This window comes from Gouania willdenowi, chromosome 20 (genome assembly GCF_900634775.1).
Source record: "Gouania willdenowi chromosome 20, fGouWil2.1, whole genome shotgun sequence".
NCBI classification, from domain to species: domain Eukaryota; kingdom Metazoa; phylum Chordata; class Actinopteri; order Blenniiformes; family Gobiesocidae; genus Gouania; species Gouania willdenowi.
Genome location: NC_041063.1, coordinates 13008236 through 13035438, shown reverse-complemented (window position 1 = coordinate 13035438; position 27203 = coordinate 13008236). Strand labels below are relative to the sequence as shown.

At 36.4% G+C, this 27203-nt stretch overlaps 1 protein-coding gene across 3 annotated transcripts in view; it reads left to right on the top strand.

Moving 5' to 3' along the window:
• nrbp2b (nuclear receptor binding protein 2b) overlaps window positions 1–26985 on the top strand; it is a 44015-nt gene extending 17030 nt beyond the window's left edge. The window contains exons 2-18 of one of the 3 annotated variants that reach the window (XM_028434567.1): window positions 14706–14828; window positions 16278–16379; window positions 16468–16557; window positions 17678–17718; window positions 17802–17896; window positions 18799–18822; window positions 18915–19001; window positions 20068–20123; window positions 20268–20363; window positions 20630–20762; window positions 20870–20972; window positions 21066–21116; window positions 21407–21542; window positions 23646–23699; window positions 24076–24139; window positions 25289–25344; window positions 25426–26985. In XM_028434567.1, the coding sequence (XP_028290368.1) occupies window positions 14706–14828; window positions 16278–16379; window positions 16468–16557; window positions 17678–17718; window positions 17802–17896; window positions 18799–18822; window positions 18915–19001; window positions 20068–20123; window positions 20268–20363; window positions 20630–20762; window positions 20870–20972; window positions 21066–21116; window positions 21407–21542; window positions 23646–23699; window positions 24076–24139; window positions 25289–25344; window positions 25426–25512 (1398 nt within the window). In that variant the 3' untranslated portion in view covers window positions 25513–26985. Of the gene's footprint in view, window positions 1–14705; window positions 14829–16135; window positions 16380–16467; window positions 16558–17677; window positions 17719–17801; window positions 17897–18798; window positions 18823–18914; window positions 19002–20067; window positions 20124–20267; window positions 20364–20629; window positions 20763–20869; window positions 20973–21065; window positions 21117–21406; window positions 21543–23645; window positions 23700–24075; window positions 24140–25288; window positions 25345–25425 lie in introns of those variants that run through there. The other 2 variants (XM_028434568.1, XM_028434569.1) reach the window with 2 other exon arrangements.
• The last annotated feature ends 218 nt before the right edge of the window (window positions 26986–27203 follow it).

Sequence of the window (27203 nt, the reverse complement as noted above, 5' to 3'; positions counted from 1 at the left end):
ATTCTTTTGTTTTGTCACACCCTTCCTAAGTAGTAGTTTCTGCTTTACAGCTGTTTTGTTGCTTCACTGAAGGGAATGGTACTTGTTAATTTTGTCCCAGCATGCACTAGCACTCTACCACTGCCATCATTTCCAGCTTTTAACTGCTGTTGCCCTTTGATAGTGAGCTGTGGCAAATGTTAAAATGGAGTTCTTACATCTGATGCTTGTATGGAAGTGCTTGTGCAATAATCTCTGCTGGAGATGCAGAGGAGGAGGAGGAGAATGGGGTGTGGTGTGGATGTTTCAGATCAAATTACACGTCACTGCTTTGCTGCCATTTTGGCAGCAAGAAAACAAACCGCGTGAGTGGATTTACGAGTGTGACGTCACTTTTATAACCAATGTGCAGAAAATCTCCTGTTTTATATAGACACAGTCATACACTTTTAACCTTATACCATAAAACTGTAAGGATGGCACAGCGTTCTCTACGAACCAGCCTAAAAGTAAAAAAAAAAGGGGACAAAACCACAATTTTTATTACAGTTCAGTAATGTTTTTTTTTTAATTGAAAATGGTTTGGATGACACGTTCAACTACTGTTGTAAGTTTGGTCGCAAACGCTGACAAAAGCTTTAGACCACACGTGTCAAACAATTTGGCTTGCGAGACAAAGTAAAAATGACATTTAACATGAAACATTGTGTAAATGACCAACTAATTCAGTTCTATATATCTCAGAACTTCCAAACACACAAAATCAATCAAACTTTACAATATTTACAGTTTTCTCATGCTTTTATTACATGACGGCAATCATTTCTAATCACAAATTCTTTTTCCGAAATCCTGCATCCGTCCATCCATCCATCCATTTTCAAACCCACTTATTCCTGTTTTTACAGGGTCGCGGGGGTCTGCCGGTGCCAAATGTTCTTAAATTATCCACCAAATTAAATAGAACTTACAAATTCTAGTAGATTTAAAGTCAATTTCTGGCAGGGACTAATATATTTAACATATTGCTTGGATATTGTTGGTGCCTTATGTACTTTATATTTTATTTATACGTGGGAGTGCAAACTAGCACACTATTGTTAAAATAGATTTTTTTCCCAGCTTAAATCTGGTCTACATTAGATCAAACTGGTTCGTATTTGACCCCTGAACAAAAATAAGTTTGACACTCTTTACACTTTAGACAAACAGTTCATATGCAGGTCATGTTATTGCTAACATAGAGAAACCAGTTTGTTTTGACTGGCAAAACACAGTTTACGTACATTTTCTTTAAATCAAACTTCATTACATTCATGATGTGCAGGTTATGCATTTTTTTTTCAACACTGCCATCCATCAAATCGTATCTGTCTCCCATGAACTGCATCTTAACGCTGCACTGCTGTACATCTGTTAATGTGCACATTGTTAGTTTAGCTACAACTCTCCACCTTTATTTGCTTAAACTATAAAACAAGCAGAATATCGCCTCCTGAGGCATGTACGATAAGATAAAAGACTGTTCTGCTGCAGTTATACTCACTGCTCATAAGGTCAGAGAGTGCTGCACAGTGAGCGCTTACTGAGATTTATTTATTTTCCTTTTCACACATTAAGCAGCTTCAACCTCTCAGAGCAGAGAAAAGGTAAGCTGAGAGCCAGGTGACTGCTGAAGTGAGGATTCTCCTCTCTACAGCTTGTATTTTAGTACATATTATCTATAGTCATATTTCTTCTTACATACATACTGTATTTATCTGTTAAATGTGCTTTTTTTGGGGTCTTTTTAGTGTTTTGAGGAGTCTAAATAGTCATTTTACACTTGAAGCTAATACCATAAATCTACTAAGTTCATTTTCAGTGGAGCCTGAAACTGAGAGTTGACAAAGTCTACCAGGTATGTGGATAAAAGGACCGTCGACCTCTGAGCCGTTGGTGCTTGTGCTAGAACAAAGGAGCCTTTAGTTGGTCTGAATACTGTACACACCAATGGCACCTGTTGGTTTTTATATGAGTTAGAAAAAAACCCCAGTGTTCTAAAAGCCTAATAGAATGTTTGGTGGACATAAGGGCTTGATTGTCCCTATATTTTATATATTTTAAAATGGAAGTCATTGTTTTTAACTGTACCGCTGACTGTGACCTGAGTGCCTTTGGTCCTCATGTAAAAACGAGGTGTCTTTAAGCTAGGTTAACACCCTCACTTTTGATAGCCAGATCAGAGCTGTTGTCAAATCAAGCTTTTTTCATTTACGGCTACTGGCCAAACTCAAACCAGTGCTTACTCAGCAACATTTTGAGACAGTGCTCCATGCATTTATTACCTCTCAACTGGACTACGGTAACTTACTGTATGTGGGGATTAGTAAATCCTCCATCTCTCGTCTCCAGATGGTACGGAACGCTGCTGCACGACTTTTAACTGGCACAATGGAAATTTGAGCACATTTCCCCTGTCCTGAGAACTTCACACTAGGGATGTCCCGATACAACTTTTTCATTTCCGATATGATACCGATATTGCAGCCTTGCGTATCGGCCGATACCGATATTGATCCGATAACCGCATGAATCATACATACGTTTTTCTTTAATAAAAAATTATAAATACTTATTTTGTAGTGTGGAATGTTAGAAAAGGTTTGATCATGTGATGTCACTCAAACAGAGAACAATAGTCAGCAACAGTAGGTATGAGAAAAACTGACCCATTTATCGTTAACCAATTGGTTACATACATTTTGAACCTTCAACATAATATCTACAGTATTCTACAATTGAATAAAATCAATAAATATGAATTGGAAAAAAAAAGAAAAATAAATCCGAAAATTTGGAAATTTGAATCCGATATTCGTTTTCAGGATAATATCGGACTGACATCGGATCAGGAAACCCCTACTTTACACTGGCTGCCAGTTAATTTTAGGATTGATTTTAAACTCCTTTTATATGTTTTTAAATCATTGCATGGCCGCGCCCCTAAATACCTGGCAGACCTTCTTCACCCCTATGTCTCTGCTCGGGCGCTTAGATCAGCTGACCAGCGACTGCTAAGGGTGTCAGACAGCAGAAAAAAGCTCAGAGGCAACCAAGTTTTTGCAGTCGCGGGTCTGAAGCTGTGGAACGCACTGCGAGGCTTCATCTCTGCCTGTTTTTAAATCTCTTTTAAAAATGCATCTTTTTACTTTGGCGTATGCTTTTTAATTGCATTCATTTTATTGTACACTTGTATTTTATATCTTGTATTGTTTTATTGTTTCGTCTTATAGTGTATGCACTTTTGTATAGCACTTTGTCCCCGCTCTTCCTGGTTTTTTATAGTGCTTTATAAATAAAGTTAGATTGGATATGAGGTGGGGGCAAGAAACAGCAATACAGTATATCTCAAGAGTTTTTACGGGGTTTTAATTGGACTTTATGTTTACAGCTGTAATTTTAACAATTTTATAAGCATCACCAGTGAAATTTTTTTAGTAGCACGACTGCAGCATTAACAGAATACTCAACCATGTGGTATCAAAGTGAACAAAACTCTGGTTACTACTGGTTTTGTTAGAGATGAAAAGTGAAACGGGTCCAACATGTTACGGTAGTTACGGTTGTGCCAATCCTTTGCAGACATGGACCATTCATCTATTATTGGTAATTTGTCTATTTATTAACATATTTGGCTTGTTCTAGAGCTGTGAATGTTGCCACCTTAATAACTTTTTGCTTCAGTTTTCAGTGTTCATTTATTAAAAAAAAATTAAACATATATTTTTAATTCCTTTCTGTTAGTGAAAATGTGCAATTCAAGGCAGGGAAACTTTTGCAAAATACTGGGAATTTTGAACGGCGTACATGAATGAATACAAAGAAACAAACACAAAAACAGATCAGCACTCAGCAGGGGCAAGGAACATCATTTATCATTCATTTCTAGGTTTTTAGGAATTCAAAATAACAAGGATTGTCACTTTTCTGCATCGACAGATTGTCACCATGCAGACAGACGCCTGTGGGCAACATACCCAGGCTGTGAAAAATAACAGGAATATTGTTACAAATGTTGTAATTATTAATAACGATAATAATAGTGATGTAGAAAAACGGAGCTGCTCTTTCATCCAGTAATGTGGACAGACTGCTGTGCTTCAGCAGCTAAATGTAAAAACGAAAAAGCAAAGATTTCAATGGTAAAGGTTGTAAAAGGTTGTTAAAAAAACTCAGTTGTTTATTGTAAACACTGTGCTCTGACAGGCAGGATCCCTGATAGCACACATACATCTCACCGATGTTGGAGAGCGTTTGCTCATTGGGCAGACGTCGCGGAGATATCGGCGTTTGGCCGATGTTTGGATGATGGATTAAAGATGCTCAGTGCGGCCTCTCTACAGCTTATATTAACCTTTATCTAGCTCGGATCATTCAATTAGTATAAATATCTCCATATCCATAGTCGAGTATTTACTTAAATCTGATAGGAATATGGCAATATCACAACAACAACAACAACAACAAAAAACAATAAACTGCCACTAAATAGCTTATTATGTGTGGACAAAAAAAGAGAGACACAGTTCATGATCATAAATGTATTTTCATCAGCATAGCCAAAAGAGCCCCAGCAAAGTGACATTTTACAGTTCTACAATTTTATAAGTGCTGTCACCGATTTGGGGGGGAAAACACACACAAAATGACGCATTAGGAGTAGAATATCGATGCACGATCTGAGGCCGACATCGGCGAGACGTATGCGTGCTATCTGGGATATTAATGGTTTGAGGCTTTGGTTGTTTTGGACTTGGGTTATGTTGTCATGTTGTCTAAGTTGTTTTTTTTAGGTGAGCAATATCCGATCAGTTGCAACAAAAACATCTACATTTCGAAAGGCTGATTATACAAACATGCACACGTCATAATATCGTGGGTTCCGTACAGTTTTCTCTCATTTACAGAGTTTAAATGTGGATGGATCTGCATGTTCCAGGCAATCGACTGCTTGTTGGAAGCAGCACGAGTTTGCTGTCCTGTTTGAATGTGTGGTAAATTTGAGCTTTTTCACTGTGAGTGGGAGGTGGTGTAACCTTGTATCCATGGTACGCACTAAAACCAAGCACAGATGATTACTTTTTGTAAATCTATTCACATGCTACTTGAATAGGCAGCACCTATATGCACTATGTGTAATAACTCTCTTTGAGCTCAGCCTGTTTTACTTTACCAAACCATTTTGTTAAAAGTAGGTCATACTTTTGTCGCACAGCGGGACACAACATTCTTCTTTTTCTGGAGGAGTCTGAGTAACGTGTGTTGTGTCTAGCTGCTGTTTGTTTTACAGCGGCTCTCTCCACTGGAATCATCTGCTCCGCTAACCTTTCCTTGCTTTCCTACATTCCTCTTCCCGGGGAGCTCATGAGAAAATGAAAAAGTGAGACATGACGGGGGCTGATTTCCTTTGATAGCCTTGTTTTATTTTGAGGTCACATCTGTAAAAGGTCAACAAAGGCACATTGTTGATTTCTAATTTTTGCAGGATGTGAAGGGCATTCCGCAATAATCTGTCGTTTAAAGTAGTTAAATATTTCCTGTAGCCATTATTGACTTGGATGGTTCCATTTAGGGCTGAACGATTTTGGGAAATAATCTAATTGTGATTTTTTTTCTCCTCAATAACGCGATCGCGATTTAATATGCAATTATTTTTTCAAGCAATAAATCAATCTGTTTCATAATAAACAATTTCAGATATATTTAAACGTTAAATAAATAAAACATATCTAACTAACTTCACGTTTCATGAACTGCACTTTTTAAACACTCCCTGAACTTAACAGGACAGTACAAGACAGGACAAGAAAAAATACAATAAAAATCGCGGCCTTTGTGATTAGAAAATTGGATTTTATGAATATCGCAAATGCAATTAATCGTTCAGCCTTAGTTCCATTGCATGTTGCCTCATACTGAGCCTATGCAAACACACACACACTGTCTGAGAGGCTGACCTGGTTGTGTGTGTGTGAGAGAGAGGATGAAGCAGGCGGCACTGAAGGTCAACAGGCGGTCAGTGGCTTACTGTAATTCAGCACTGACCAGACAACAACAGAAGGAGCGAATGAGACGTTTGTGTGTGTTGATGAATTAATAAGAACACATCAAGCTCTAATACATAATAATGCTTCTGTCTTGGAATTACGTATATTCAAATAACACATTTGAAATGCTTGGATGGATTTGAAACACGTTTGATCCTTCCAACCTTAATACAAAGTGATTGGATTTTAGTGGTGGGCTGCACTTTTGACCTCACATTTAATCTATTTGTGTGAAGTTAGGCTTTGAGAAAGGCTTTAGTGACAATCCCAAAAAGGCTTTGTTTGATATAAATGGTAAATGGACTTGATTTTATATAGCGCTTTATTGCCACAGTGAAGCAGTCTCAAAGCACTTTACATATCAGCTCATTCACCCAATCACTCTCACATTCACACACCAGTGGGACAGGACTGCCATGCAAGGCACTAGTCGACCACTGGGTCGACTAGTGCCTTGCACTAGTTCAGGTACTGGGATCGAACCTCCAACCTCTCGATCAGTAGACGACCCACTACCACCTGAGCCACGGTCGTATACTGCATCAAGGGCCAATTTGATAGAGAAAATAAATTTAGGCAAATCAAAAAGTTTAAAGTTGAAATTTTTAGATTAAAGTTGAAATTTTGAGAATAAAGTTGAAATATAATGTTGAGATTAAAGTCGAACTATCAAAAATGAAAAGATGAAACTCCACCACCCTAATCCATAGTGGTGGATTTTTACAATAATGTGACAAAAAATAAAGAAAGAGTTTTAGAGAAAAAATGTCTACACCTACTTATCCTAACCAGAGTAATTACAGAACAACACCAGTAAGTCCCATCTTCATGACACTACTGTGACTGGATGTTTTCTTCTACTCAGAGGTCAGATGTTGGGTACTTCTTCTCAAAATAGCAAAAACAAACAACACATACCTGTGTAATGTTTGTAATTCAGTATCTTGTTCCTCAACATCCAGCCTAAACCTTCTTATTACCTCCTGGAAATAGTTTAATGAAACAAATAGAACTAAATCACACATGGCTGCAAAAGTTCGACCAAAATAATCTGCGATACGCGAGCACAAATAATCCAGGAGGGGCAAGAATCCCTTTTAGTGGGAAGAAGTCTGAGTAGAATTGGATTAAGAGCTGCTAGTGACCATCTGCTTCCACTGACTTGGGTTGGTGTATAATAATAGAAATGAGACCATTAGGCTCTGAAAATAGAATTATACCTGCAGAAAGGTGTAAACAGGATGGCCAACCATGCTCTCAATAAAAATTAATTTTAATTGATAAACAAAACTACATTGAAGCAAGTAATTAAGGGTTAAAATCCTTTTCTTTTAAATCTTTTTTCCCCTCATATCAATGAAACAGCCTCATTATATTGATTTTCATAAATTGACAAACTTTATGAGACAGAAAAATCATATTTTTAATTCATTTTTTGCTCTCACGAACAATCTGTAATCTAATAATAGTGATTTATTGGACTTGAGGGGTTGTGTCGTCGCCAACATTCTGAATGGATCCTCTTTTATTTTATTTTTCCTCTTCTGTTTCTGTGATCCGGTTAATAATTGATGTCGGTGGAAATCCCAAACATGCAGTATGACAGAAAAATGAGCCGGAGCTCATTTACATAAAGATGCCCACGAGTGAGACTCCCTGCTACATTTAAATGCAAATTTCTCAAATGTAGCCTCTTGGGCTCCAGATTTAGTTTTTAATTATAAATGTAATATAGGAAGAGGCGAGACACTCGTTTGTCTTTGTCACTCTGAGCGTCAGACAAAAGCCCTCTTTCACTGAAAGAGAAATCAGTGTTACATTTTCCAGTTACAATTATGTTTTCAATTACCCATGTTCAATTACAATTCAATTACAATTATAGTGACCTGCATTTTTTTTTCCCAATTACATTTAAATGTAATGTATTTTCTATCCTCAGAAAGTCAATTACATTCTCAATTACTAAAGTTCAATCACAATTACTGAGCCTGAAATAAATAACCTAATACAGCTTAACCTATTGAGTTAGCTTTCTGTTAGCATGTCTTATGATAACAGGTCCTAAATCAGCTGTAAAATACACTAAAAACAAAGCTCTATCATCTAATTTATTTTCTATCTATTGATTAACTTGTTAGACGTCCTAATTAATGAAAATATAGGTTTCAATATTTTTGGTGTGGGTGTCTGAGCCTTTTTTAAATGGTAAAATGAGGGAAAACTTGATAAGAAACATTTAAATAATTTCTTACTACATATTTGTAGAACTGTACGTAGAACTGTAACATCGTCCCCCAGTTTTGCTTTAAATTGTAAATGATTAAATTTACAATTTTTATAAAAATTTCATGGCAATTACACTTAGAGAATGATTAGACATGAGACAAGGCATGATGGGTAATTATTACATTGATTCTTAATTAGGGATGGACAGTCATCATGTACAGTGTATCAAATATGAGGTGGTTTGAGCTTTGTATATTCGAATTATATGCATTTTTCTATTATGGCGTGCCATAGTTGCTAACAGTGAACATGGCCGTAATTGCGCCAGTCGAAAACGCAATGCATGATGGGAAATGTTTCAAGACAGTCATGAATAGGCTTGGGCAAATGTCATTTGTGTAAAATGATTACAAGGCCAGCGTCCTTAACCACTAGGTTCCATCGTATTTTTGGCGTCTATAAAGTGAGCCGTACGCGCATTTTTTTAGCGATTTTTATTTTATTTTTTTATTGCGCCAAAATATCTAATTGTTCAGCAGGCCTGACAGTTATAATTGACCCCAACCCTGGTGATAACAAAGATTTAATAGAATCAGAATAAGAAATACTTTATTTATCTCAGGGAGGAAATTGCTTTACTTTTGTCACAGAGGCTCGAGAATAACTGGAAATGAAAAGAATAAACACTAAACAAAGAAAGAAAAAAGAAAACGTACATAATTAAGTAAAATACTGTAAATTAAATAAGGATTAAATACATGTGCACACATTACAGTAAAATTGGAATAGAATAGGATCTAATCTGACATGATAGTTGTTTACTTTATGATGAAATTCCTGTGCTTTTAATAATATAACGCACCTTTACAAACAAAGCACTACAGCAAAACTGGAGCTTTTCTCTTTTATTCTGAGTCATAATTCCGATACAGATAGAAGAGGAAGATTATGCCAGACGTCACCTCATGATGTTTGATACAGATGGAAATGTAATGAGAGGCCCTCCAAACATCTGTGTACAGTACTTGTGGATGTTGTTTCGAGACAATCCACAAATCCCTCAACACGCCCTAAACCCACCTCCCGTCCAGCAGCCAATCAGAGCCCTGCAGCTAGGAACTATGTTTATGCGTCTCACGCTACCACGACAAACCATAACAGTCCTCGCTGAACCTCTGGGACTTTGTCGCTGTTTCACAACACGAAGATAAAATGAAGCCCAGCCCGGCTTTGATGTCAGCAGGAAACCGACATGATTGGTGCTTGACAGGGATTGAAAGGAAAGGAATTGCTCCCAGTAAAGCAGGGAACTGCTTTGTAACGCCTGTAATAAGATTATCGTCTGTGGCTGAGTGGGAGCTGCAAGATTTTATGTCATGTCTTAGTGCTGCCCACTTTGTGAATGAATACTATGCAGCTACACCGTGGGCTGCATAGTACACCAACTTATAAATATAAACACAACATTTGACCAGTCATTGAATGTTGTTTATAGCGTTCTTGTGTGGCTCTGTTAGCAGACCCCGTCCTGCTTGAGTAAAACGGCGTTTTGACACCATTCATAAGTCAGAGCTGATGATGTCACAAAGTGTGGCACAAGCAGAGCTCTGTGGAGTCCATCAATGGTCAGCATTTAGTGATGAAAACAGTCATTAAGGTGGAAAGGGAAGCAAAAAAAAACAGCTGAAGTTGGATGGCAGCCTGTCATTACGCTGAGTGTGGGTTGTTAGAGGTTTGGCAGCTACACTCGGTTGATACACTTAAGTCATAAATACATGGCAAGAGAGGCTGATATGATATATAGTTATATATGATGTAAACTGTAAAATGACTGCAGACATCAGATATATTGTCAAAAGTACAACTTTATTGGCTTTAACCCAGGTTTAAACCCAGGTTCACAGTAGCTTTAATTTTCTGATTACGTATTTTATAACATATAACATTACAATTAAAAAAATAATGAACTCTTCCCTTAGCATCTCAGCATAGTGCAAATAAAAAATTGATAGCCTACTCAAAGGGTAAACAAATGTAAACAAAGGGGGGGGTGGCTCATATCGGAACGCGAAAAAGTCTGAAAAAATTGTGGTAAGAAAAAAATCAAATCAATTTAAAATTAAAATTAAAAAAATAAATAAGTATATACGGTATATATATATATATATATATATATATATATATATATATTTATTTATTTATTTATTTTTTCAAAACTCGAATTTGCAAAATAAAAATCGTTTTTATCTACACACTCGATTAATCGATCAAATTGATTTTTTGCCCAGCCCTAGGTGTAGTTTTTGATCTGGCACCAAACACCACAATCATGTAAAATATGAAAGCTGATGAGCTGTTCCTGTATGAGAAAGTGCTGTATTTATATTAGATATTAGAGCTTCTTAAATCTCCTTTAATTTGGAATGAGTGACAATTCGGAATACATTTTTTATTTCTTTTTATTTTGTGTGACATCAGTTACTTGTTGCTTCGACAAGATACTTAAATTTAGCCTTTCTGGGAAAAATGTGATGTTCAAAGATCTAACAATTGATGTTTTTCATTTTGCACAATTATTATTTTCTTGTGTTTTAGTGAATTTGACACACATTCTTCACTGATCCGTCTGTGGTTGTGGTTAACAATCTCTGAAGTTATCCAAACGCCACTATTAAGACTTTCTAAGGTTCTTTATCTTTTTTTTTTGTTCGCTCATAGCCAGTAAACTCAAGCAAAGGGCAACATACTTTGTTGAACTTGGATTATATTGATTGATAGAGAGCTGAACTTAAAGGACTCCTAGTGTTTATTTTTGCCTTGTTGCCGTTGACGATCTCATGCAGAGACAAGTCAATAATGACATTGTGTCTGAGAGTCATTTTGGATAAAAGCAGATTTCATTCTTTATTCGAGAAGCAATCTGTTACAAAATGGTGTCAAAAGGTAATTTCACAAAAGTGACAAGATTCTATGAAGCTGTACAAAACAGAAGTCTTTGGGTGGAACCAAATAGATCAGATTCAAGGCGACAGCACAATAGCTGCAGTTCCTGTATAGTAATACCAGGAGACAACAGGTCAGGGACAGGGTTGTGTAGCTACTAAAGACTAGTTAGCAGCTAGCTGGATGATGCAACACATTTACTCGATGTGTGCATATTGCATTAGCACAAAGTTGTTTAATGTCATAATTGGATAGTTTGTGTACAGCATTATCAATAATAAATCCAAAGTTGCTATTGTTCTAATTTGATATTTTACATTTTTTGATTATAACAATAAATGACTTGGGGGACATGGAAAATGTTGATCTATTAATTTTTAAAATTCTTGAAGAAGTGATAGAGGTAGGATAGAGTAGAATAAATCCCCATAGGTGAAATTCACATGTTGCAGCAACATAATAGAAAAGCAAAAGTAAGCTTTAACATAATGACCCAGAGTGACACAGCCATTTTTATTGGTGTTATAACATATAGTGAACTTATTTTCTACTGTGTAGTAGGGGTGTTGAAAAAAATTATATTACATGTATATATATACATATATACATGATATTATGTTGCACGATTCTCGGATCGATTCTAAATGCATCAATTTTTTTAAATTTATTTATTTATTTATTTATTTTATTTTATTTAACCAGGAAAGTCTTTTCCACTACAGGAAACATTATAACTGCACAAAGAAGTGCACTGAAACCTGGGCGTGTTGACCAGCTTGTGTTTTTTCAATAAAATCTAAATAGAAAGTACTAACTTTCTGCATTTATTTGTTGTTCTAGACATATACCTCAGTTATGTTGCACTAAAGTCAAAGTTGGTTTAAATGCCACAGGCAGATTGTATGTTATTTTTTTTATTTTAAGTTGTTGGCACATGGCATGTTAAAGCCAATGTTTTGAGTGTAAAAAAAAGCCAGTAAAATATATTTCATACATAATGTTCTCATATAGGTGTACACATTTACAGATTAGTTGTTTCTTAAGTTATATATGTGAAAAAAAATTCGCAATAATCGCCTTATACTTTAATATCGGAATACATCATGTTGTATCGTATCGTGACCTATGTATCGGGATACGAATTGTATACACACCCCTACTGGGTAATAATAAGGACATTGAACTCAGTTTCAAGTGCTGCTTGTCTTTTCTCTTGTCTTTTATATTTGCATTTGTGTCCAAACACTTGAAATAAATAATAGGGTACAAAGAACTGTGATCTGATACTGCCACTGGATTAAAACATGGGAAGAAAAACTCTGAAATGTGAGCGGTATTCACCAATCTATAATTAGTTTACCCAGCCAGGCATTGTTGTTTCTAACTGTGTGTAATTTTCTTCTTGGGGAACCACCAACTGTAAATTATGTGGGGGAACGTCGTCTGTTCTGTTGTAGAGGAAAACAGGTTTGAATATGTGATCTAGCGTCATTCTGAAAAACGGCAACCTCATAATCAAGATGATACACAATTCCTACTCCAAACAACAACAAAACAAATAGAAATTGTGATAATAATCAAACCAAACAAGGAGAATATTGATATTTCGGGAAGAAAGAAACATTTTTTAATGAAAACTTCAATTTAAAATGGGGGAAAATGTTGAGCACGAGTAATATTACTCAGTTTAATCGGATGGAATGAATAGGAAATGTGACTCTTGCATTATGTTATAATTTATCCTAGTACATCTTCTCTACTGCTTTTTCTGCATTTGTCATGGCTTAAACATAACCCTAACATCACGTCTACTCGCCCGAGGCAGCAACATCCAATGATGAAGCATCTTTTAACATTTCTGTGTCTCCATTCTACATCTCTTTTTCATTCTCTTTCCAGTTTTTAGAGCTTTGATTCCACCTCTTCAACCCTGGAGACAGTGTCTCATCGCAGCTGATCCCCTCTACAATCTCCCCCCGCTAATCCATCTCTTCCGTTTTGACACAAGCTTGCTCTCATCTTCACACTCCTCTTTGCGCTGCACCATCATGATGTAACTGGCTAGAAGCATTTACTGTAACCTCAGCTCAGAGAAGGCTTTCCCATCTGTCTGCACTAATAATGCATTCACAAAAGGAAACCTTTTAGCATGTGTACAGTATGGTACTACACTGTAAAACAAAGGACCAGATGATTTAAACTGTACCTAGTGTCAGTGCAGCTTCCTGTCTTATTATTTTAGTGAATAGATCAACATTAAGCTGTCAGTGAATGTTTTTTTCTGGACTGCTTTATTGTTATCAAGAGCTTTCAAAACATTATTGGTCATTTTGTTTTTGATAAGTGTACATTTCTGTTGAATAATTGCATTTAAAGTAGGTTAAACAATAACTTTGTGTACTTAATACATAATTGGATCTATGTAAACCACTTTGACTTACACATCTGTTTGAAAAGTGCTTTATAAATAAAGTTTTATTTGATTTGAATTGATATAGAAACCACCAATTTCAATTTCTATCCTTTTTCAATGAGCTAGATACAGTATAAGCTATACCAGTGTTTCTAAAATGATGGTATAGCACAACAGGGGGGAGTCTTGGTCCCATCCCAGGCGTGATATGACTGGAAATGATAAAAAGTATAAAATTAAATCTATTCAGGAGCCCCTAAATCAGTGCTTTTCAACCTTGGGGTTGGGACCCCATATGGGTCGCCTGAATTTCTGAAAAATTTAATAGATTTTTTTATTTTTTTAAATTATTATTCTTTTTTTATATTAAAACAACACACAATCTTAAACAACTGTACGTCAGTACTTTCACTTTGTGAAATACCAATCCAGTTAAACTAAAATGCAGTAAGAAAAAAAATATCTGAGCTCAAACATGATCAAAAAATGTCGTTTGGGGTCACGATCCAAAAAAGGTTAGGAACCACTGCACTAAATACTCTTTCTTTCAACTTATTTACAAAATGAGATTCTTTAAAATGTGTGTTATCACTTGTCCATTCCATAATTATGCTCTGTAGTTGTTTTTAAATAGTTTTCTAAGCAAAATATTGTAGTTGGAGAAAGTATTTGGATTCATAAATAAGAGCATCATAAAAGAAAATGTAATTGATAACTTTTGATATTTTGATCTGCTAACTGAACTAATCTAATCACATTTTATCACATTTCTACAGCATGAGTAAATGAGAAAGCAATGAACCATATATTTGCTGACAAGGGATCAAAGGTTTTTGTGGGAAATTCTAAAACAGAGCAGATGAAAAAATCACTGATTTATGTGGAAACGTTATTTTGAAAGCTTATTAAACTGCACCCACCTCTTCATATTTTTAAATATATCTGTCACAATGGCACAGAAATAGATTTTGTCTTTGAAATGTTTTGAAATGATGACAGGCAGTTGAGCTTGTATGTTTTTTTTTAAGACTATTTGACTTGTCTGCCCCCTGCAGGTCAGCCAAGGTAATGTCCCTGGTGTGGAAAGTGCCTCTCTGGCCATGGACACAGAGGAGGGAGTCGAGGTCGTGTGGAACGAAGTCCTCTTCTCCGACAAAAAGGTCTTTAAAGCACAGGAGGTAATTTGCTCGATTTTGTTCATTTGCTTTTTTTTTTTTTTTTTTTTAAAAAGACCCCATTCTTTTAATTATTTAAATTAAGCCCTAATCAATTGTGTTATGTGGCACCATTTTCACAGCATAGGGGGATCACGCGATGCCGGTGTGAGTGTTGTAGGGTCTGGGCGCACCCCCCCCTCCTCCCAGAAAACTTAAAAATGTATAACCCTAAATGTAAAGACTAGGGGTGGGAACCTCTGGATACCTCACGATACGCGATACAAAGCTCACAATAACGATTATCTCACGATAATGCGATTATCAATATATTGGTCAGAAATCAATCTACGATAATCTATGACATAACAAGAAATAAAAAGATTAAGTGAAAAAATACAATACAATCTCTGAAGAACAATAAATTGAAAAAGTGTCCTATGAACAGTGACACTAGTCGTATTACCAATAGTGCTTTCTGTAAACAAAGAATAGGGTCTTTCTTACCAGTGACACCATTATAGTGCAATATTCCAGTAAACAATATATTGGTTCCTTCAACAAACAGTGACAAAATTTATGTGAAGACCTACCGGCACATTTTAGTGAAAAAGCAGAAAAGGTTTTAAAAATAATCAAATAAATATTAAATCCAAAAAAAATTCAAAATGAAAAAAAATTGATACTTACCGCGAGCATATCGATAATCGATCGTGCGAAAAATTATCACGATATATTGCCGTATCGAGATATTGTCACACTCCGAGTAAAGACGGGAGAATCCGAGCAAATGGCCTGTATTAAATAGACGGTATGGCTGATGTATGTTTTTCTCAGTTATGCACATTAAAAAGAGACTTTAAACAACACGGGCACACCTGGAAATCCAAGTGTGCAACATTTATTATGGCGGTACTGATTAAAAAAGAAAAAAACTCTAGTAAACCCCCCCCCCTACGCTGGTCAGAACAGAGCGTAGGGGGTGACATCACTCCATAGGGGAGTAAAATGACACCGTAGGGGGCTCCTATGCTCAACAGCGCTGGCAAGAATCCTGGTATGAGATTTGTAGGATCAAAGAAAGAATCTGCGAAACACGAAATTATTTCTTTTTGTGCTAAGTTTAGAATTATTGTTCTTTGTGTGTGTGTGAGTGATCATGCTTGAGCAGTTCTACACTAACAGAACCATTGTTGGTGGCAATAATACTGATGAATCCTGCTGTAAAAATGCGTTTTGCACTCCTGCTGTAAACACTAATAATAAAATGTGTGCGTTACATTTGCCTTTTCTGTCTCCTTCTATTTATGTTTGTGCAATTCTCCTAAAAGCCACTTGGACCAATGATTATCTGAAGTGTTGGTATTGCAACGGATAATTCCCTAAAGTTTTGATCTCATTGTTAAATGACTCAGCACTGGAGGGCCATCTGTAGTCTGTGATGTGCAAATATCAACCTCCTTTGATGTTTAGGAGAAGATCAAAGAGATGTTTGAGAACCTGATGCAGGTCGAACACCCCAACATTGTCAAGTTCCACAAATACTGGTTGGACATGAAGGAGGGCCAGGCTAGAGTGAGTTTTGGACTCTTTCGATCTAACTTTTGTACCATTTTTAACCCATGAGTGGATTATTTTATATATTACCTAATATTATCCACAGGTTGTCTTTATCACTGAATACATGTCCTCTGGTAGCCTCAAGCAGTTCCTGAAGAAAACCAAAAAGAATCACAAGACCATGAATGTGAAGGTGAGTGTCTTTACTGTGGTCACATCTAGGGATGCACCGAATATTCAATGACCGGATATATTTGGCCGATTATTGCAAAAAAAAGCCACATTCGGTCTTCGGTTTAGTGAGTATAGTAGTAACAAGTTTTGAGTCGGAAAAGTGTGTAGGCGTTGCTGCAGGAGCGGAGCAGCAGCAGCAGCTCCTCCTTTCCGCACAAACACAGCCAGACTCTCTCCTTTCTGCTTACCGCTTTCCGTCACTGCGTAAAAGTTAAAAGCCGTCCAATTCCACAACCGAGTCCGTTGTTAGCGCTGTGAGCCACGAATCCGTAAATATCCCCATCGTTTCCTCCATACACTACACTGGGTCTCGCTGCACAGGCTGGTGTAGCATTAGCACGGAGTGCTAACAGTTTATGTGTGTAAACAATGGGTCCGTGGCTGTGAACTGCCGTTAGCATAGCCGTTAGCGTTGGATGAGAGTACACTTCCGGGTCACGTGCTTTGGCCAATCGGTAATGGAGAAAACGAATAAAGGTGTTCGTTTTCCGTTTTTCGTTTTCTGTACCGAAGCAAAAGAGCTTGAATTTGAAAAACAAGGCGTTTTCCATTTTTTCATTTTGGTTTTGGAAACAAATATCAAATAATGAGGGTTTTTTTTTTCTTTTTTAATGTTATTGTTGCATAATGAATCAGGAATCAGGATCAGCTTTATTGACCAGGTACAGTTTAGAACAATACGAGGAATTTGACTTGGTAGTTGCAGTGAAAGAAGACATCAACACACGAATGATACACGGATTGTTGTTACCCTGCCCTGCACGTGTGCTGGTAAAAAGTACTGCAGAGCATTAACTATTTATTTCCATATTTCCTGTAGGATTAGAGATTATGTAACAGGACACGCTGGTGGTTCAACCTGCTCAGATGTGTAGTCTGACCCCAATATGTTGCAGTGTGTAAACTCTGCAATTCATTCATAATAGTCAACCTGACTGGTTACCACTGCACGTATTAATAAATGTTATTATTAAAGAAAAAACCAGCGCTTTTGCTAAGTGAAGATGATTGGTTAAATGCATTACTGTTTTACTAAAGGTGTTTGTGCTCATGTTATTGTGGTATGTGTGTCCTTTTAGGCCTGGAAGAGATGGTGCACCCAAATTCTGTCCGCGCTCAGGTATGGGACGGTCTCCAGTGGAGAAATGATAACACTTTTCACCTTCAGACTGATAATAAAACAATCTCCCTGTCTATTTACAGTTATCTTCATTCATGTGACCCTCCAATTATTCATGGCAACCTGACATGTGACACCATCTTCATCCAACACAATGGTCTCATCAAGATTGGCTCAGGTCTGCCTCCAGCAGGATTTCACATGTTACTGCATGTTCTCATGGTGACTGTTATTGTGTCATTAATATTCAATAATTTTAATTATGCTTTATGAGGCTTCATTTAAGTTTACCTTAGAATCCGTAGTAATAAATAAACGCTACTAAAGAAAATGCGGAAAAAAGCACTACAAAAACATAAATAAAGAGGAAAATCAAAGAAATTAGGTAGTAAACAAAACACTGCAGCAGAATGAACGATTCACATCACATCCGGCCGAAAAAGGCTTCCCCGCATGGAATGTATTTTAAGGTAAAATCATTCAAAAGAGTAATTTAAATTTGTTTTTAAAACAAATGTGTACATATTTTATTTTTAATGGTAATATCTTATCATCATTATATTATCATCATTAAGTAAGTAAATGAGAACTTGTTCTTAACTGACCTTAAATGAAAATTAAGCACATTTTATGTTTGAAGGTACCCTTTAATACCTAAGCATCAGTTAGATAAATCCCTATTGATAAAAAAATTACAGTAATAAAACTCCAAATAAACACAAACAACAAACTGATAAATAAAGTACATATATTTTTAGATTTTTAAAAAAAAATATGGCTTTTTTTAAGACATAAACTCTATCCTTTCCCAAAATAAGCAAATCCAGCCACCTTTATAGCAAGGGTGTGGGATTTTTTTTTATTTCTGAATAACCATAAATACATTTGCCTGAAGTTTAAACAATTATAATGTAAATAAAAATCTCCATAAGCTTCTGTGGACATACTTTTATTAAATTGTAGTCTGAGTCTATTAAGTGTCTACATTGGGAATGTAAAGACTGCTGTATGTTTCCGTACGATGTGACGCAGCTTTACACAGTAGAACAATAACTAACCTGCACCTTTTTTTTCCCACAGTGTGGCATCGGCTATTTGTCAATGGTAAGACATTCATTGTTTTTCTTCTTCTTGTGGAATCCCTCCCTCTACGTTCTTCTTCTAACATATTTGTATTCATTGCTTTGTCTAACAAGTGTTTCCAGATGCTAACGTGCACGGTAAAGGGCGGCAACACCGCGATGAGCAGAGGAATCTTCATTTCTTCGCCCCAGAATATGGAAGTAAGTAAGATGAGCATGGTTCATAGGAGGAAAGAAACATTTCATCTTTGAAATAGAGAAATGTTGCATCCAATTTGTTGCTAATAATGGTAATGGTTGGGGTCAATTACATATTTCAGTTACAATTACTGTACGTCTTCAATTATCCATGTTCAATTACAACTCAATTACGATTACAGTGACCAGCATTTTTTTCAATCACAATTAAATTGCAATTATTTTTTATCTTCTGAAAGTCAGTTATAATTACATTCTCAATTAGGAAAGCCCAATTACAATTAATCAATTACTGAGCCTTTAATAAATAAGCCCATACATTTGACTTTCCTATTGTGTTAGCTTTCTGTTAGCATTTATTATGATAACGGGTCCTAAATCAGCTGTAAAATACACTAAAAACAAATATCTATCATTTAATTTCTTACCTATCTGTTGGTTACCTTGTTAGGCTTCCTAATCAGTGAAAATATAGTTTTTAACATTTACGGTGTGGGTGTCTGAGCCTTCTTTGTGTTAGTATATCCCTAGATTTCAATTTTTATAAAATGGTAAAATGTGGGAAAGCTTGATATGAGACATTTTAATCATTGTTAGTTACATACAGTACTGTATGTGTAGAACTGCAACGTGCAATTATAATTGACATTTTTTGTCAATAGAATATTCATGGCAATTACAATTACACAGTCAATTATCTGAACTCAATTACAATTTAATTACGATTATGACAGCAACAGATTTTTTAAATTACAATTTTGCCATAATTTTAATTAATTGTCAATCACCCAATTACATTATAATTGACCCCAACCCTGGTTGGGGATAATTAGGTAATATTGTCTTTGTTGTCATATAATTATTACAAATACTTACTGTAATAGAAACTAAAATAAAATACACACATCTCCCATTTCTTTTCCATAGTAAGAGGGATTCTGGGAATTGCGAGTCTTATACCTTTTGCATATTGTGACATAGCAGAGATTAACCCTGATGCTCCATATTCATTTGTAATTGTGTGTTCATGCCACCATTTTAAAGCGTATTTTTTCTCTTCTCTTTTCAGCTGGTGAAGATGACTATGCAATAGATATTTTCTCCTTTGGCATTTGTGCTTTAGAGGTGAGACAAAGGGGTGTATACCTACACTGGTGTCATTTGCTTTATTTCATTGTGCTTTTCACCATGCACACATTTAACTTTGTTAAACTTGAACCCTAAATCTTCACATGATTACTGTATTTACTGATTATTTTGTGTGCCTAGATGGCAGTGCTGGAGATCCAGGCTAATGGAGATACAGCCGTGTCCAAAGAAACCATCGCCAATGCAGGTCAATCTCTGGAAGACCCTCTAATGAGAGTAAGTCTCAAATACTACTACATACACCTTACACATGCATCAGTGCACATGAAGAAAACTATTTCACACGTCTTTACTAACACTTGCCCACACATACCACCTTGCCTGTTGCTCATTTCCAGACCACAGACTGTGTCCTGAGTTTTTGGCTGTAAAAAAAAAAAGACAAAAACCAACTTCAGAACATGGTGATGCTGACTAAAATAGGACATGCTGGAGCATTGTTTTGGTGAAATGATTACTGAGTTGTCCCATACTTTTTACAGGAATTCACTCAGTCCTGTTTGTGTCACGGAGCCAAGCTCCGTCCTACAGCTCACGACCTCCTGTTCCACAGAGTCTTGTTTGAGGTCCACTCCCTCAAACTGCTCGCTGCCCATTGCCTCATCAACAACCAGTGTGAGTCTCAACCCATTAGTTTCACACTAGAAAAAAAGTTAAAAGAGAAAGAATAAAAACAAATTTCCAGTCAGTTTAATGAGTTTAAACTGGCTTTTCTTCTCCAGATCTGCTTCCTGAGAACTGCGTGGAAGAGAAAACCAAGTCCTTTGACCCCAACGCTGTGATGGCAGAGATCAAACATGACGACAGACAAGGAGTTCAGCTCAAGTAAAAATCATTCCCCATCCTATAGTGAAAACGACCCATGCATAGATAGCATTATATTAGCTACAATGCTAACTGTGTCCCTTTGTTCTTTAGGTATTCCCATGTATCACCACTGGAACTGGACAAGTTTCTGGAGGATGTTAAGTAAGTGTAACACCTTGTGTCAATATTGTTCATATAAATCCCTTAAGTAAAAACAGGAAACACCGTTAGCTAAAACATAGATATATATATATAAACACTAGTTGACGCAAGCGGGATTTGCCAGCGGAGCTCAACGGCGGCCATCTTACCTCAGACAACTGACGTTCTGACACTCTGATGCGCTCTATGGTAGCTGTTGAAAAGATATGTCACGTTTACAAACGATCAAAGGGTCAATAGTGTCAATAGCTGCACTGTCATTTCAGCATGAAATGTTTTTGTGTTCTCAGGAATGGGATCTACCCCTTAATGAACTTTGCCTCGACTCGGCCTCACCCCGTTCCTCGAGCCCTCTCTTTGTCCCAAGAACAAGTTGAGACAGTGAAGACGCCGACGCCTGACCCTCAGGAGACAGAAACCAGGAAGGTTTGTCTGCTCTTATTAGAAAAGAATAGAATATACTTTTATTGATGCCCAGAGGGGAAATTCAATTGTTGCAGCAACACGATAAATACAGAGAAGTAAGAAACAAAAATAAATACCAACATAGATAATAGTGCGAAAATATAAAAACTGTAGGACAGACATAAATTTGAAAAACTGAATCAAAATCTAAAAAAGAAAAAGGAATAATTGCACAAGGTAAAGCAGTGACTAAATCAAAAGTCTTTATATACAATGTAAAACTCACTGATTGTTCCGTATCTGACTTATCGTATTGAAATGTGAGGCACTGCCTGTAAATCATACACAAATCCATTTCTTTATTTTACAGAAACGAGCACTGAGAATTAGTGGTGCAACAGATCATCATTGATCCGTAAGGATCTCTCTCCACGGTTTGGCGCGCACGGGGTCTGCGGATTGGTTGACGAAAAAAAAAAACCTTTTATATTGATCAACGCATCATTAGTAATGCCTCGATGAAACCTCTTCCATTTGCGACGGCCGTGTGTGTCTGTATAACTCCGTTTGTGTGTGTGTGCGTGCGTGTGTGCGTAATCAGTCCGTGTAAATGTCGTCATGTTTATGCCACCGTGCATTCATGTCTTTTAAGGCTCTTTCTTCTTAAATAATTATCGGCTCTAGTCCGGATTATTATCCTTGACTATTGTAAGAATTTGAAATGATAAACTCAGATTTGTTTCCTTTTCCTTCTTTCATCTTTTTTCGATGATGTGGGCATATATAGGCTAGTTTTTCTTTCACTCTCTATGTTTAAAAAAGAAGGTGTCATGCCTTAATTTTTTCCCATACACTTATCTGTTTAAAGGATGAAGGTGTCATGTCGTATATCAGAATCAGAATCAGAATCAGAATCATCTTTATTCGCCAAGTGTATGTTGTACACACGAGGAATTTGACTCGGTCAACTGTGCTCTCTCCAATAATGAAAACAAAAATTTTTCAACAATAAACAATCAGCTAGAAAAGATGATAATAAGTATAAACATAAGTATAAATATAAACAGTAGTTAGACTAGAATGTGCAAATAACAAGATGATAATATTGCACTTTAATTTGTTTTTATATGATTCAAAATATAAGCATTGGATTGACACCTCAAGTTAAATGTTTGTAATGAATGAGCAGAAAAATGTTGCACTAAGTGTTCTACAAAATTAATGGAGAGTAAAGTTATTTGTCTTGTCTTTTTCTTTTTTTTTTCTGTTGATCTGAAAAATGACCCGATCTGTGACTCAGAACCGTGATACGATCTGAACCGTAATTTTTTTGATCCGTTGCACCACTACTGAAGTGGAAGTGAATACAGGGAACATACAAACCCAATATTTATACAGAAAAAATATTCAAATGTCATAATTTGGTAGAATCCATCATTTTAAAAACCATCTAACAAAGCTCATTTAAAAATCTTACCCACAAATCTGCAAAAAAAAAAAGTAATTTTAACTTGCAGGAATGGAGATATTTGAAAAACAGTGACAGGGAGTCAGACTATGGAACAATCTAAATGACAACATCAAATTATAAAGATCACCTAATATGTTAAAAAAAAAAGTGAAATGTATTATGCTGAAGAAATATGAGATATAAGTGTAACTGTATTGTTTTTTCGAATGAGATATAGCAAATGTACGGTAGTTCATTTTTTATGGAGGGAGCAGATGTTATAAGTTTTATTTATTTCCACTCCTTTTCATTCATCTTTTCTTCTTCTTTCAATGTGGAGGAGAATGAAAATTGTTTCAATGTCTTTAAGGAAATAAATAAACACAATGACTAAAAACATGGACATTGGCAGTTTGTCAATGTTCAAGTATACATCACCATATAATTTGTTTACACATCCAAAGCACATCTCAGCAGTTTTTCCTGGCTCACTCACTTAATAATAATCTTTATAAACACCCTCTGCAGATTTTTTTTGCTATAATTTGCGTTTTTTTGGCATCATAAAGTGTCTTTAGAGCTTTAATTTCTCGCATCTTTCATAAGTTAACATGTTGCTCTATGTTGCTTATATTGTTCTGCTCCTTGACATTTGTGGTTATTTTTATTTGCAGGTTGTTCAGATGCATTGCAATTTGGAGTCAAATGAAGAACGGACCAAAACTCATGTGAGTGGATTCACAGGAAACCATTTTCATAATCCCAAATGGGAAATTCACTTGGATTGTTTTAGTCATTAGAAGAAAACCAGCAACAACCATTACTTCTTTACTGAGTAAAGGCAAGTAAAATAGAAATAAATGCATCAGTACAACTAGTCAGTGAATGCAGCTCGGAGCAAGCTATGCAAACAAGTATGCTCTGATGTGTATAACACATCATAAAACAGAGCGAAACAACAACAACAAAACAAAGATCTACTCCTGCTTTTCAACACTTATCAACACACTTAAACACAAGTCATTTCGGTCTAGTTGAGATGAACAAACATGATTAAACTCAGTTTAATTGTAACCAGACACTGTGGTTTCCTTTTACTTTCAGCTCTCTTTGTTTCTGAAGATGGATGACAAACTTCATAGGCAACTTAGCTGTGACATCCTCCCAAGTAGGTTTGAATGCAGTCTACAGTGTTGGTTTTCAGTTCAAGAAGATCCCCTGATTGTTTGGTCAGAGGATGAAGATGCAGTAGCTTTATGAAAGGAGTGGCCTACTTCTTACTTCTTACCTGACCAGGCCAGATCAACACTGCCACCTACAGGCAGGATGTACGCCTTCAAATGACCCTGATAATCTACATCAGGGGTGTTGAACTCATTTTAGTTTAAGGGACAAAAATGGAGCAGCTTGATCTCAAGAGCCACAGATTTTATGCGGGAAAGTGAATTATTTCAACATTATTTTGCCCTAGTTTTCACTTGTAATGTATAAAAATACAAATACAGGAAAATATTTGAGAAACCGACAATATCCAAGCAATAAGTGACAAATATCAGTCCCAACAGGGTCTTGACTTTAAATTTCCTAGATTTGTGACAAATTTCTTTTTAATTAAGCGTAATGTTATGTAATAATTTGAGGAAAGTTAAAAGACTTTGTAAGAATTTTGAGTTTTTTGTTGACTGCCGTCATGCGATATAAGCACCGGGAAAACTGTGATCCCCTGCAAATATTGTTGAGTTTCATTTACACAATGATTCATGTCAGTTTTATTTTCTTCTGCGGGCCTAATTGGATGCTCCAAAGGGCTGGATTTGGTCCCCGGCCCTTGAGTTTGACACAAGTGATCTACATCTTTGCAACAACGTGCATGTTTCAGCTTGTTCATGATATTCAATGAATTTCCACAATAGTTATTTCATTACATAACAGAATAATCAATAACTGCAGCCCTACTTGGCAGCACTGGAGTGCATCAGCACGTTTTCCTATTTTGTTTATACACTCATCCATTATCAAAAAAGGGCTTCTATCTTAAAGCAGGGGGTTTACCTCGTCATCGTCCAGGTGCCAAATATTTGTTGTTGGATCAGAAAAATCTTTGCAACCACTGCCACAGCCCTTTTATTGAAACTTAAGTATATTTCCATCAAAGCGTAATGATCATTGCTTTTCCTGTAATTCTTTACCTTACTTTACCTTCACACAAGCCAAAGTTGGCCCTTTCGCCTTTAATTTGAAACGTGTCCCAAAGAGATTAAAGGTGTTTGCTTATTTTAACGTTTTTCTGACTCTAAAATAATGTTTGTTTTTCTAGCTGACACCTCCAAAGACCTTGCCAATGAACTTGTTCACTACGCTTTCATTAACGAGGTAAACACTTTGTCTTTACACGTGTTACTGCTGCAGTTACTTTGAAGCCTGGTGTTCAGCCTTGAATTCTGTGCTCCGTAGGAGGACGTCGAGAAGGTGGCGGGGTTTCTGGAGGACGCCATCAGCAGACACCGGGTTCGAGCGCTGGTCACTGGCAACTTTCAGTGAGGGGGAGGTCGAGAAAAGCAGCCGGACTTGACAAATGAGCCGCGAGCATGGACCACAGTAGTGGGATAGTGGAGAGGAATCAGACAGCACAGGAAGCAGATGGAGCTGTTCCACCTGGGGATAAAAAGAGAAAACAACACAAAGGGATGCTGAGCTATCCCAGTGAACGCCAATGTGAGAAGAGAACCTGGAAGTAGACCTGGTTGGAGTAACGAAGCACCATGGCTGTATCTAATAACTCCACAGAGCAGTCCTTATAATAAGGGCTCACATGCCTTAACATTTGTTGACAGCGATTCTTTTCCATGATGTCACATTTAGGAACAGACATGTTTCACTTATTATTGCTGCAGCTAATTATTATCATTTTTTCCAGAATGACATATTTACTCAGAGCCTCATTTGCACTCCATTGCTCACATTCATTAATGATTATTTACTTTGAATATTTGAATAAAGTACTGAAACCTATCCCTCCTATAAGCCAGAAACTTTGAAATCAATTAACTTTAATGAAATTTAATATTCCGTCCTGCGTGCACTGTTAATCTGCTGAACAATGTATTTTGTTTTTATGACTGTGATCAACATTGGTGATCAACATGATCATCAAGTCATTGCACAAGCCTGTTTGATGTGTTTAAGTTTGTGTTTTTGAGCCTGCCAAGTGCATGGTGCACCTCTCCGTCCCCGTGGGCTGAAGAGTAAACATTTGATATGTAGTAATGAACGGATGCCTCCCTTTCAGCCTGTAGTGGGCTTAATGGTCTCCCTAGGAACGTGTGCTGAAAGCCAAAGACTTGCAAAGTGCCTGATATGGCAAAAAACCTTACTTTAGACTAAATTAACCCACTAAATTGGACTCTAACTTCCTCCAATGCTGCAGTCAGTGTTATAATGGCGTGCGATTTGAAATCAGAGACCTCCATGAACGCAAAGAAAGGTGTTGGGTGTCCATAACTTAAATAATTCATACTGATTGCCTTATTATAAAAAACTTTATCGATGTAATTCTTTTGGCTTCAGATATGATACAACTCTGTATTTTTCTTTGCAAATGTTGAGAGGGAATCACTCACTTAAAGATTTGGAAAATGTACAATTTAGTTTTTTCTTTCATATTCTTCAGTTGTGATATTTTGCATATTTGTTGATTTTGATGTAAAGATTGTAGACAGAGGATCAAAGATCATTTCTGAAAATTCTTACAAAAACTGAAATATTTAGTTTGGAACATGCTCATTTCAAAGTCCTCTTTTGTATTGTAATTTCATTTTTGTTTGTGATTGTAGAAAATGTGACTTGATTGCACAGCAGCCGACACATACGCAGCATTAGGAGGTCGTACTTCCTGTTTCAGGCTCTTCAGTCGACATCACAGCCTTGTAAGAGTTAAAAAAAAAAAAAAAAAAACAACAACAAATTAATATTTTGGGGATTTAAAAAAAGGTAAAAATGAAAACATTTATCAAGTGTCTAAATAATGTTGTGCAAAATGCTCTTGTTAGATTAGTAGCTCTGCATCATAAGACAGCTGTCTGTACAATCAATGCCCAGTTCTATAATCAGCTAGAATTCCTGGACAATCTGCTGTTGGCTGTGATGTAAATAATAGTTTGTGGCTATCGGATGGTGTTCACAATGGCACTATTGTTCTCATTGTAAGCTGCATGTCTTAAAAGCCTGCAACT